General features: G+C 40.3%; 1 protein-coding gene across 5 annotated transcripts in view; it reads right to left on the reverse strand.

Moving 5' to 3' along the window:
- MDFIC (MyoD family inhibitor domain containing) overlaps nucleotides 1–13,279 on the reverse strand; it is a 95,251-nt gene that overhangs the window by 67,614 nt on the left and 14,358 nt on the right. For 4 of the 5 annotated variants that reach the window (XM_031455243.2, XM_031455246.2, XM_064487423.1 and 1 more), the window contains exons 3-4: nucleotides 9,307–9,429; nucleotides 563–640 (exon numbers count right to left, since the gene is read on the reverse strand). In XM_031455243.2, the coding sequence (XP_031311103.1) occupies nucleotides 563–640; nucleotides 9,307–9,429 (201 nt within the window). The remainder of the gene's footprint in view (nucleotides 1–562; nucleotides 641–9,306; nucleotides 9,430–13,279) is intronic. The other variant, XM_031455244.2, reaches the window with a different exon arrangement.

Raw genomic sequence — 13,279 nt, forward strand, 5'->3', positions numbered from 1 at the left:
CCACCCACTCTCTTCTCTGGTTCACTTAATGTAATTTCACCCTCTAATACCAGCAACTGAGGGTTTTAAGAGTTCCCTGACTTCGGTGTCTCTTGCTACGGAAACGCAGGGACTTGGGAAGAACACCGTTTCCAGTGGAGAATTGTGGAGCTCGGATTTACCACCAAGTCCTGAAGGACTCCTTGAAAGAAACATGGGACAAGTCACAGTACTAACTCTCAGCTGTGCTAAGATGAATGGGCAATGGGGCTCCTGAAAGCAGTGGAGAGGGGACTCCCCCAATGCTCCTCATTCGGATTCTACCCTCACTCTTGGTAGGCAGCCTTGGTAAAGCTGGAAGCAGGTCTCACCCCTTCTGTGGCTGGAAGAAAGCTGGGAACCACTGCCTTCGAGAGTCTGCCCACGGCAGCTGCTTCACAAAGCTACGCAAGCTACTCCTGGGTGTGGCTAATGTGTCAACTGATTTGACAAGCCCAGAAAAACTCCTTCATTCTTGAACTGCAGTAACTTACTGGAAATAAAAACATTATAAAATGGGTACCAGATATTCGTTTTTACTTACTGAATCCTGCTCCCTCGATGCTCCAGCCAGGCGCAGCTTCTTGGGCACGTGACCGCTGCAAGAGCACGGAGCCCCGTGCTGAAAAGGACCAGCACACTGGGTTTAATGTTCTGCGTGGCCATCTTGAAATTCATAGTAACTGTTTAACACAGGGCTCTGCATTCTCATCATGCACTGTGCTCCACCTCCAAAATTATGTAGCTGGTTCCATCTTCTGCAGAACCTGAAGGAAACTGAATCTCCTGGCCTGCCTGTCCTCTGCGCATTTCCTACAGGTACCTGGGCTCTAATGTAGCTTTGGGAAGCCGGGCCCTTACCATGATCATTTTTGTTATATGGGAGAATTTTCTTTTTAAAATATTACTCGTTTTAATACAGTAAAATAATTCACCTCATTGAGAAAAAACAATATGGAAGAAAGTATGCAGAATATTGAGTACTCTTCACCGATAAGTCCCCACTCATTTCTCATTACTACTTAGAGGTAACTATTTTGAGGAGACATCTTCCATTAAGAAAAAAAAAAATATACACACGTCTAATTCCATACACACACGCTGATATTAACCTTTTTTGAGAAGTCCCAACTTTGTATGTCTACTGGACTAGATGGAGAAGACCCTTTGGAATCTCAAATAAAGAAAGCCAGCAGCTTCGATAATGTGAATTATTTTTCATTCATTTCAGGACCCTCAGCTTACAGAATATCAACCTACCATTCCATTCATCTACAGTAGGTGACTAACCTTAGAGCAAAGCTGCAAAGACCCAGAGATAACCAAATGGCCACCTTCTCCTAACCCATTAAGGTTCAGTGAGGAATTCAAGAGACTGAGTGTCAAGAAAAACACAGATAAAGCCCCAGCTTTGCCATGTTGACTGGAGGAAACATCTGGATTTCTGTTTCCCCACCTGCTAAATACAGCAGTTTTTCCAAAGCTTCCAAAACTTCTTCCCAATACAGCAGTCCTGGTCTAGGAAAACTCTGGTGTCCCTGTCCTCACCTGGGATCATTCCACCTCAGAAACCGTAAATGCATAGTCCCCATTCTAATACTCTGTCTCCTTTTCCCACTTATCTCATCACTCACTGCATCTATACCTGTTTTGTTTTGTACAAAACAGAAATATTTAGGGATTGTTAGTCTCACTGGATTTTCCTCCTTATTTATAAGATCCTTCCTGTCTTTATTTTTTCCCCTACCCATCTGACATTCACAGCCCATCACTTCAAACCCTCATTGTACAACGTCTAAATCCTTTCCCCATTGTCCTTTCCTCACAACTGTCATTTGTCCAAACTGAAAACCTTGGCTTCCTTCCCTGCACCCGCCATTCCCTTACCCGCCAAGTCTTACTCATGGGTTGTACCCGATACAAAGCTGAATCCCTCTACTTCTTGCAACTCCACCTGCCACTCCCCCAGTCCAAGCTTTGTTCTCTTCTCAGCTGGATCACTACAGCAGTCCCAGGTGATATTTCAATGCCTTCTCAGTCTTAATTTATTTTCTAACGATTTCAAGAGCAATCATTCCAAAATATAGCCAAACTAAAATATAATTTAAGTGACTACTCCTTTCAATACCTTCCATCTTCCCTTAACCCTTTGTTAACAAAGCCTTTCCCTCCATCTCTGCACTCCTCATGTAATATTTCACACCCAGCTTACACAAACTTCTCCCAACTGTCCTCGAGCTAGCCATGTTCTCTCTGATCTCTAGACCTATAGGTGAGCTGTTTTTTTGGCTTGGAACACACCCCCTCCCCTGCTCTGCTTCAGCTGGCCAACTCCTTCAGGTATCATTGCAGATCTCACTTCTTCTGGAAGCCATCTCTGACCCCTCCCCTACCCGAGTATTTATCTTTCTCAAATGTGAACACACAGCCACTTGCAAACACACATTATCATTTTAAGATGATCTCTATGTCTCTTCCACCAGACTGTCAATTCTGAATGTGGAGACTACACCTGTACCGTTGTTCATCACTGTATCCCCACCCAACACACAACACAATGTCGGCACACTATAAGAACTTCATTGTTATGCACTGGAGTTTTTACTCAGTTCAAAGTTATATTTTGATTCCTAATCCTGAAAGTCCATTATAGCAACATGTTCTACCAATAATAATCTATATGTAAATTCACAGAGTGTTCAGATCCAGGAAGTCTGAGGTTTGAGAATTAAACTTATCTAGACCGCAGTATTTATGGTCTTGGTCATTAAAGGCTGTTTATTTCTTCCGTGGTTAGCATTTTCAGGGTGATCTCTAAGCTAGTTCCCAGGCCTCAGCTCCTCCCTGAGTCTCGAAGGATTCCCAAATGGGAAAGGAATAAAACTGGCTCCTTCACTGGGCCCTCACCCACCACCTGTACTCAGTACCATCTCCCCCCGTAAAGACCGGAAGATTTTAGGCCTATCCGAAAATCTTTAACAAAAGTTTACTAGGCTATAGATTGGAAATTGAATGACTCATGGTATTTGATAAAAGTGAAGGGTAAAGAAATAGTAACATTACTAGGAATAACAACAATAATAAAAACATACGTTGTATTTTCTAGAATACAAAACATTTAAAAGTCAATTTACGAAGGCAGAGTAAGATGTGAGAAGAAAGGAGGCAGAGAAGGAAGGAGAGAAGGGTGGTGAAGAGAAAGTAAGGGAAGAGGGGATAAAGAAGGGAAGGAAGGTAGTCCTGAACTTTTTTCTTATGGGTAGGAAGAAGGAGAAGGAATAGGGCACCAAAAAAGGCTCCACATCAAGGGTCATCCCCACCCACCTCCACAGACAGTGAACATTATCCAGAGCACTGACACAGCTCATTGAACACTTCCGAATAGCTTTACCCGTGAACAGCAGTCACACTTAGGACTTGGTAGCTTTACATCGTTAGACTCATCTATAAACACCTGCAACTTGACATGAATGAACCATGCATGGCTTGGGAGTAAGAATGGGGGCTAGAAGGACTAAAAGGAAAAATGCAGTGATTTAGAATGTTCATCTTAGGACCCTGAAGCCTGAAACAACAGAAGCAAGACAGCTAAAGAATCTCTTCCTTCCTCTCATTAATTCAATACACTAAAGGCATCAAGCACTTATGAAGCATAAACCACAGAGGATCCAACGTGCTGGCTACTGTGGTAGACACAGATAGCAGTGGTCTCAGGAAGACCTGACCGCTGTACCCAGCATGTCTGGACATGTAACCCACTGGAACCAGGCAGGGAGAGAAAAAAGCCTTATAACTAATACTTGGGCCCAAGAATAATCACAACAAAAAATGATGAATTCACTGAGTGCACTGAGGGTTTACTCAGCTCTGTGCTAAATAATATACATTTTCTTATATAATCTTTCAAATAACACAATGAGGTATATAGAATTAGTACCTCCATTTTAAAAATGGGAAATCCAATCTCAGAGAGTTTAGGTAACTTGCCCAACACCAGCAGTAATGATGCATCCAGGGTGTGAACTCTGGCAGTCAGCTTCCATTGGTCTCCAGGACTCTGAATTTAAGATGCTCAAAACAGAAGATGGACAATGGTTCTCCCTCCCATTTGGGGCAGAACCCAGGTGAGCATGGAATAATGCACCCTGAGGAAGAAGTGTGTCCGGAAACTTGAGCTCCCTTCCAAAACACAGCCCAACGGCTGTCATTGACCAATAAGTTTAACATGGGTAGCCTTCAAAAATGGCTGATGATTATCTACCTGACCCTGAAACCAAACCGTGAGTTGGATTTGGGAATAACTGATGGTTAAAGACTCCTCTCTACAACAATAATCAAAGCACCTGAACTGCAGCTACATAACCATTTGGTTAGCATGTGGAAAAACAATGTTTTTTGAGAGACAGAGGACTAGACACTGAGCAAGAGGTAAGTCGGAATGACTTACTCCCAATATGGGCTCCCAAAATGAATGAGCGTAAGTGTCAGGGAAAGAATCCCAGATTACCTAAGAAACATAACACGAAAGCTACATCTCCCAGTCATATTGGGTGGTACTTATGGAGGAGGGAGGTTGTTTATGTCCTTTTTTTATAGAAAGTAAGTTCTAAAGAAAACCGAATAATACTTAATACAATGTGCATTCAAACATGAGAATAGCTGAAAAAATTTTAAATCCACACTTCTCAGTGCTCTTTCCTCATATTCAAAGTAAGAAATGCTCCAAGTATATGAATACTTGAGTAGTATCTGCCTTTCTTTGCACAGAGGAGACATTCCCTAAAGTAATACAATCGTACCCATTAAAGGGTGATCGGTGGTAAGCTGGCAAAGGCTAGGCAAAGTGATAATAGAGTTCCCAACAGCAGAGCCCGCTGGTGTGGAGAGGAAACTCAGGATGCCCAGAGGAAGGCTTCCAGCAGCAGGATGAGCGAAGAAGGAGGATGCATCAGCCCCAGGAAGAGGAGGCAGGTACGAATGAGAGAGAGGGCATGCGTTCTCCTACCAAGTGCTTACTGTTACTAGCGCTAAAAGCTCTTCAAAATGAATAAATGGGTTAAATAGAATGGGGATTACTATTTAAGTAGAGCAGTCTAACTTTGCTTGAGATCATGGGAATTCTACAAAATCACAAAGGAGAGAATTAGCTGAACAAAATAGTTTGATTTAATGGGAAATTTATTTCAGAAGAGAAGCTAAGGAAAATTTCTGGAGTTAAGTAATGACATTTAGAATTAGGAGACATTTATGTAAAAAGCAACGTCCAAGGATAAAGTTAAGTAATAAGAATTTTCAGAAAGACCTAGAAAAATCTGAGATAGAGACCTGAGGCACTTTAGAAAGAGGAACAAAGAAAAATGTAAGCTCTCGCTCTCTGTAGGAAGTAAGTAGACTAGAGGAATTTGACCTAAATTAAAGGAAAATTTACTCATGCCTATGAGTATAAGCACAGGAACACACACAGGCGCACACACACGCTCCTTCCCACCTTAGAAATCCCCCCAAAGACTGAGATCAAATGTTACTCCTGTTCCTTTTCTAGTCTAATTAAAGCATGAAATGTTGCCTATTGCCTGTTATCAGTTTATGCATATTATGGGTTAAATAGAAAAATTAATATTAATTGAGGGTGTCACTTCACTGCAACATTCATTTTACTAAGTCAGAGGAATAGTGATTATTAAAACAAGGCATAGCTCCGAATCATACTGTCCCATATATGCTAATTTGAGGGGAAAAGCCAAAGTCGTAATCAGTGCTCTCATAAATTCTAAAATGTGAGCCCCATTCTAGAAATTACATTATATACCAAACTACTTTCACAGCTTATGAATGCCTTTTAAATTGTAAAAAGGCTAAAATTTTAGAAAATTAAAAAAAAAAAACTTTGCAATTATAACATTTCCTCACAAAACTGCCATTATGTTTTTAATTCTTTACTGGTTTGATTTAGTTTTTTTTTTAACAAACTCCAGTGGTTGGAATCATCTTTTTAATTTAAATTTCATAAGAAAGAGAATCACAATGCACATTCCCTGACCAGATTGCATGTGGCCTATTTATTCGAAATGTTCAACTCCATATGGATTTCTTCTCTTTTATTTATAACTGCCAGAAAGGACTCTCTCTAATAAGTTAGCAACTCAGGGGCAACCAGTTTGAAATCCAGGCCCTGACAGCACAGCACCTCAGGTCTGCCACCTGCGATGTGTTCTAGAAGGACCAGGGGAGGCACACAAAGCTCAGACTTCCGTGCAGATCATGTACCAAGTGTCAGCCACAAGTGGGTGGTCCACTGAGGTCAGGGTTAAAGTTCACAGAATAATTTGGAAATTATTCTCAGCTTGGATCTCGTCTATGAGGCCTGAGAATACACCCTTTAATTAGGATATAATTTCCAAAGCAGCCACTCCCTTGACTTTCCAGAGCTCAGTTATTCTCAGAAAAGTAAAAACAGCCTCATGACGCTGACAACTAACAGTCCCCTATAAATTATGGCTTAAATGTCCAACAAAGAAGGCAGCAGGCATCCGGGACGACAGAGACGTCAGCTTCCAGCCCTCACTAACCACTCTCAAGAACAGAGAAAGAAGTCACAGTAAATAGAGTCACTCTCCTTCACTTCTTGCTTATGCAGCTGAACTGTCCCATGGAAGCTTGGAAAAAGAGTGGGCTGTGCGTTTGAAAATGTTCCCACACCCCAGCCGGCCTCATTTCTCTGATGATCCCTCCATCCAGCCAACCTCACAGTACAGTGGGAACACGAAAATCAATTCCATGAGAGCCAGCTGTCCGCCTCTTCCACGGTGCTCAGGGAGCCACACAGGACTCCTGGCACGGGAGCCAGCCCGGCCCTGACTCACCATAGATGTTCCCCTCCTCCCCCATGCAGCTCGAGCCAGAGCCTTCTTTCCAGGGCCTATTGTTATTACACAAGATGCAGTGGGCCCCACAAAAGGGCTAGGTGCTGAATCCAGAGGAAAACACACCTCTCCCTAAATGCAGGGTTCAGAGATAGACGTTAAATGACGCAAGGATGGCCAACGACTCAACGGGGAAAGCCAAAGATGGAAAGTCAGGCAGCTTTGGAGATTTTCATATCTGGGAGTTGGAATAGCAGGAGCTATCAGAATATCAAACTTGCAAATGCTATCCAGACTTGAACTGGTTTTAAAGATGATATAAAATGTTCCATTCCGGCAAATCCAGATATCAGATTTTTCTGTGGACCCAACAAAGTAGTCTTTGTCTAGGAAAGTGAGACCAGGAAAATAACAAAAATGTAGTTTCTGAAATTTGTAAGCAGAATTCACAGTCTAAAGTCACCCACAAGTATCTGGAAATTCTTGGCAACTTAGGTTTCAGGCAGGAGCAGCGTTACTGTCTCTGGCCATTACCTTTTGCATATCTGTTCGCCTGCAGGTTTTCCCAGCAGCCCTCTCAGAGGGGGCCATAAATCTCTCTCTCCACATTCCTTCAGTGCATATTAGTGGGCAACTAGACGGTTGTTCCCCAATGCTCCAGTGCCCCATGGTATAGGCTGCGTCATTAACGCAATAAAGAAACTTACATGAAATCTACATTTAAACATCACTATCCATGTAACCATTCTAAACAAGAGACAGTGGCTCATTTTAAATCCATTCCCTTTGATGGAATGAATTCTGTGACTAAAATGAGCTTCACCAAACAGCACAAAACATTTTTAACACATCAACATGAGATTCTCCATATCTTTACATAACAGTGTTTATGTTTCTGTTTTTGTCTGAAGACTTCTTATTCACGTTTTCCTACTGTGGGCCTTGGGAAGGGAGATTAGGGAAATAAATCAATTAAATGAAGCACACACATTTAAAATTCTGTGACTATGGAAAAGAAAAATGAGCAAATAATCATGCCCCCAAAAAGGTGGAGGTAAAATTGTCTGTAAGACCTCTTCTCGCTCTCACTGACTCTCTGCTTGTTGGGAAATCACAGATGAAATAGGCCAGCATCTCACAAAAGCTGACGTTTCACAACAGCAGAGTCAATATTTAGACAGAAGACAACCAATATATGTTTGGGGGATAAATGTTTACTTGAGATAATGTCTATTTAATTCTTTGGAAAAAGCTATATAAATCTGGCTCCTCACTAATTTCTGAGTCTCATTTCCTTCCTACTCCCTTGCCCAATAGAAAAGTGTAAGAAGCCAAAATTAAACTAAAACACACTCACTTTTAGAGCTTTTGTTTAAAAACTTGAAATGTCCTTCAATAGTGTTTGTATTTTTATTGTTTCCTACGAAGTTGGCTTTTTCCTTCTTTTTTATCTGCTTTTTTCTGTTTGATTTCAGTTAGGGACAGATACTGGGCATTCTAGAGAGAAAAGGCAATATTCCAAGATTCAAAGTAATGTAATATGTAACACACAAAAAAAGAGTCCGTGTTATAAAAATGTCTGAACTGAAGACTTAAATCTAAAAAGTAAAAACACTACTTAATTCCCAGAATGAAACTTCTCCTCTGTCCTCTCTGGAAAACTGAGCAGTGACGTGGTAACTTGGTAACCAGGAATGAGAATTTCTAAAGATGTCGCACTCCTATGCTCTTCCAGGTGTGGCACAGCAGTGACCTTCACACTTAACACATGCACTACAGAGAATCGTTTGTTACATGGCAAATTCATCTTGAACTCACGTGGGGAACTTAGCAACCAGAACCAGCAGAACCTGCCACGTAATCAGCATTCCCAATAGCACCCGAAAGATACTGGCATTTCTGGGTATTCCCAGAGTAAGAGAACACTAAACCAAAGCTTCTGTGTATATTCTACAGAGCAATTTTAAGAAGAGAAAGAGAATAAAAAGAAACTAACTAGTGATAAAAAACGTTAATTGTGAAAAACAGTTTGGGATCCTTTGGCCCAAAGAATAGGGGCCTCATGGCATTACTGAAGTACTGCTCGTGGTCCGTCACCTTCGTCTTTCTGTACCTTTTTAGTTTCAGTCTGTTTATACTTAGAACTGTCTGACTTCTACTTTGTCGCTGCTCAAGAAGGAATTAAGTTTTGTCTAAACCTGTAAATGGAGTCCAAAACTTACAGGTCAATTCTTCCTTCCTAAAGAAAAGCTGGCAGACGGTATTATTTACATCCTAGTTTTAGCTCTACTTTAAAAGACTCATAAAAACACTTTCAGCTAAACTCTGATTTACAGATTTCTAACAGAATTATATGAGACAGTTAACTGAGAGTATATTACAGTCATGTCCCCAAATCACTCCATTTTTCTCCAAAAGTACTTACTTCTGATGAGTTCGTCATCCGAACAGTTTCCCCAAATGGACTGGTCTTGGATCTCTCCATGAGTGAAGCAGCTATTGGTAGCTTGAGATATCTCTCGCTCAGTATTTTCTTTATCACATTTTTCTAAATTAAAAAAAAAACATTTATTATCATTAAATGCTACATATTTTTCTCCATTTTTGCATTTTAGATTTTTTTCTAAATGCTTCTAAATCTACCATAATTTTAAAAAATGGCAGCAGTATCTCCACTGACTGTTGCATGTTATTGACTCAGTAACAGAGATTTACTGAGCACCTACTATATCACTAGCATTGAAGAAACAGTTTGTACTGTAAAAATTATCTGTTAAAGTTCTTGTAAGCAAGTCATCATAATACAGCAAATAATTTACCATGATAAGAAAAATATGGAAAGGTTACATCAAGGATAGAAGTGAGTCTATACATGTCGAGGGTAGGGTGGCAGGGAAAGAATCAAAGAAGATGACAGATTTATATGTGCGTTTATGGGTTCTCAGGGAGCAAATCAATAAGTAAGGGAAAGTAATGTCTTCTTGGCAGCATAAGCCAAGCAAAAAAGCAGACTCAAACACAGGGTAAAATGAATGTTATCAGAGGTCAAGGAGTACTAGAGAGGTTCAAAGGGAGAAGAAGAAACTCATCAGGGTTCAGAGCTCAAGAAAGGCACTCTAGAAAATGGTCCGAGCTGGATGGTCTTTAAAAGATCAGCAGGAATTCTCAAGGTAGAGATGGGAGAAAGGCCATTCCAGGAGGCAGAACAGCATGGGAAAACTCCAGAAACAGACACTCGGGCAAAAGTTCCAACCTGGACTGTGAAGTACTTTACAAGGCACATTAGGAAATAACACGGTAAAGGTCTGATTGGGGACATGTTATGGATATTTGAGTGGCAAGGTGAGAAATCTGGACCTAATTTAAAAGCAAGATAAATAAGTGACAGTAGTCACTGCAGCTTTATGAATTGCCTAATGGAAGCCATGCATTAGGAAGACCAATAAACTTGTACACACGAGTGGCTCTCAATCCTGACTATACTTTAACTCACAGTCTATTTTAAAAAACAGATCCCTGGGCCCCATCACGTAAGATTCTATTTTAATTTGAGGGAGGGGTGCTTAGGTGATTCACCTGCATGTACGTCCTAATCACTGGAGTGCGGGCGCATGGAGGAGGGAGAACAGAGGAAGGGAAACCAAAAGGAGACTCAGCACAGTCCAGGCAGAAATTGATGAAGAGTGTCATCAACTGGATAACAAGATGGGAAAGAAGGTAAATGTGAGAAAATAACTAGAGGTTTCACAGATTATCAGAGAAAAAAGGACTGGAGATGACTGAGTTCTCTCAGTCTGGATTTGACTGGGAAAACCTGGAGATCAGGAAAATAATTTTTAAAATACCACTTTGTACATAGTAGCTGTTTAGGCATCATCCTATGCAGTGGGGATACAACCAATCATAAGACACGGCCCAGGCCTTCATGGAGTTTACAGCCTAGTGGATGAGTTTAGCGTTGAACCAACATGTGAATTTGCTAGTCACAAGTAAAGTGACAGCTAGAAACAGCCATCTTCCTAAACATGATTGCTAAAGCCATTCAAATAACGAGGCTCACCAAAAGAGTATTTTAAAGGAAGAGCATCAGGAGGGGTCTGTACAATTAGAAACGAGTCAGAGAAGGAAGAAAAAACCAGATGACGTCAAGCCGTGGAAGCAAGGAAAGGAAAGAGATTCAAACAGAAGTTGTTAGTCAACTGTATTAACATTTCCAGTGGAAGGGAAAAATTTCTGCACATGCAGAAATTTCTCATGTACCATTGGGGATTTCACAATTGAAAAGTCCTGCCCTGAAACGTTTCAACACATGAATATAGACGGACAGTCACTTAGGAATAAGTCCAGGGGCTAATAATTCTGAAAAAAGTAGGGTCTTTGACGCTAAGTATTTTTAGAAAGCAAAACCATATTCAGATAGCAGTAAAATATAAATTAGAAGCATGCTAAACCAGTATGTACTAGATTTACGTAACATTTACTCAGCATTATCAGAGAGAAAAATGTAATCCTCCTGAGATGTGTTAGTTTCAAGGAAAATCTTTACTTTTTTCAACAACTCCAGCAATCTTTCCACTGCTACAGAGCCTTCTTGAGATGATCAACAGAAAAGATTTTTATGCAGACTCACTAGAACACAGGAACTCTCTCACCAGCAGGGTCCTACATACTTGCTGCTACTGTTATGTAGCCGACTGCCGCCAGGTGTCATGCTAGCAGGCTTGATTCAATTAGTAACTTTAATTGCAGCTGAATGAAATTAATTATATAATTTTGAGCTGTTCAAGTTTAATTCCATTAAAATTAATTCATGAAGCCAGGGCATTATGAAGCATTGCTGACTAAAAGAAAATAGGTATGAATAAAGCCTCCAGACACACTTGACTCACATTTGAATCATGTCCAATATTCAAGTGCTAAACACAGACCCTCTCAGCTCTCCGTTGAATAAATGAAAATGTCATATGGTCCATATACACACGAATTTAGTGGTGACCCACTACTAAGAAACAAAATTCTTCTGTCTCTAAATATCTATTAAGATACAGTCGTCATGGTTTTTTTGTTTGTTTGTTTATCTGTGAAATTTTAGAATTAGATGATACCTAGAGTCCTTCTCAAGTTGAAGAGGAGAAAAATGATCATTCTCTGTCTCACTATATTCAAGAAATAATATGTAACTATTATTCAATCACAAGTATCAGCCTATACAACTTTGCCTCCTTTGAAAACAATGTCTTGGCTCAAAAGTTGATCTCAGGCTTTTGCTGTGATCCACAGCCCCCAGCCCAAAGCAAGGCTCAGAAAAGTTTCCAAGTTGAAACTGACTTGCTAATTCTCCACTTTTATAAACTAAACTTCTGTGACCACTTGACCGTTCGGTGACTTTCTAACGTATGGATTTTTGTTTTATTAACATCTCTTTACTATTTAATGGAATACCAACATGGCAGCCTCAAAAACGGTGTGCAGTTATATCTGATGTTGAATAAATGCACTGAGAGAGATTTAATTGACAGATAACAGTAAAATGGACAACATGATGTCTCGCCACAGAACCAACCTTACTACAACTTTCGACAGGTTTGGGTCAGCCACTTCTCAAGATGATAAAATAGCAGTTTCTAATAACAGGTTTCTGTTACTTCTGAATCGCAGCAGCAGAAGCCACAGTCCAGTTTAGTTACTCCTTTCTGGATCTACGAAGGTTTGTAGCTGCAATTCAACTGCTACATGGGCTTGAAAGACATATCCCAGAGGCAATCAAGTAATTACAATGGTGCAGAAAATCCATCTGTACCTTTCCATAAGATGTTTATATATACATCCACTCCTCCCCAACTATATATATACCAGCACTCTTCCCCAACTTAGCCACTTCTTTTAAAGAGAGGCCTTCACCATCTCAATGACACTGTTCTTCTAAGCTAATGGTTCTCTACTATAGAGCACTTTAAACATAAAGATGGACAAGTCCCAACTTCAGGGGTCCCAATTCAGGTGGTATGGGGGAGGGGGAGGTAATCATCATATTTGGCCAGGTTTTAGGGGCACTGTTCCAGGTAAGCTCTTCTGTACTATACAATTTAGAGAAAACTTAGAAGGGCCCATCAAATACTGAGATACAGACCTTGCTTCATACAACCTTGTCAGAGTATTCTAAGTTCTCAGAAAATACAATTCTATCTGATCACTAACTAATGTAGAGGTATTTAGTTCTCTGTGTCAGGACAACTATGAGAATACAAAATCTGAATTATATATAAAACTAAACAGCTCTACTAATAGATGAACATGTAAGAAATATGTTTTAGATATTACAATAAAAATTGAAGATACTTTAAAAATAGCACTAGACCAAAGGATACTTGTATACCATTGGCATCTGCATCCAAAAG

This window comes from Camelus dromedarius, chromosome 7, assembly GCF_036321535.1.
Source record: "Camelus dromedarius isolate mCamDro1 chromosome 7, mCamDro1.pat, whole genome shotgun sequence".
Classification (NCBI taxonomy): domain Eukaryota; kingdom Metazoa; phylum Chordata; class Mammalia; order Artiodactyla; family Camelidae; genus Camelus; species Camelus dromedarius.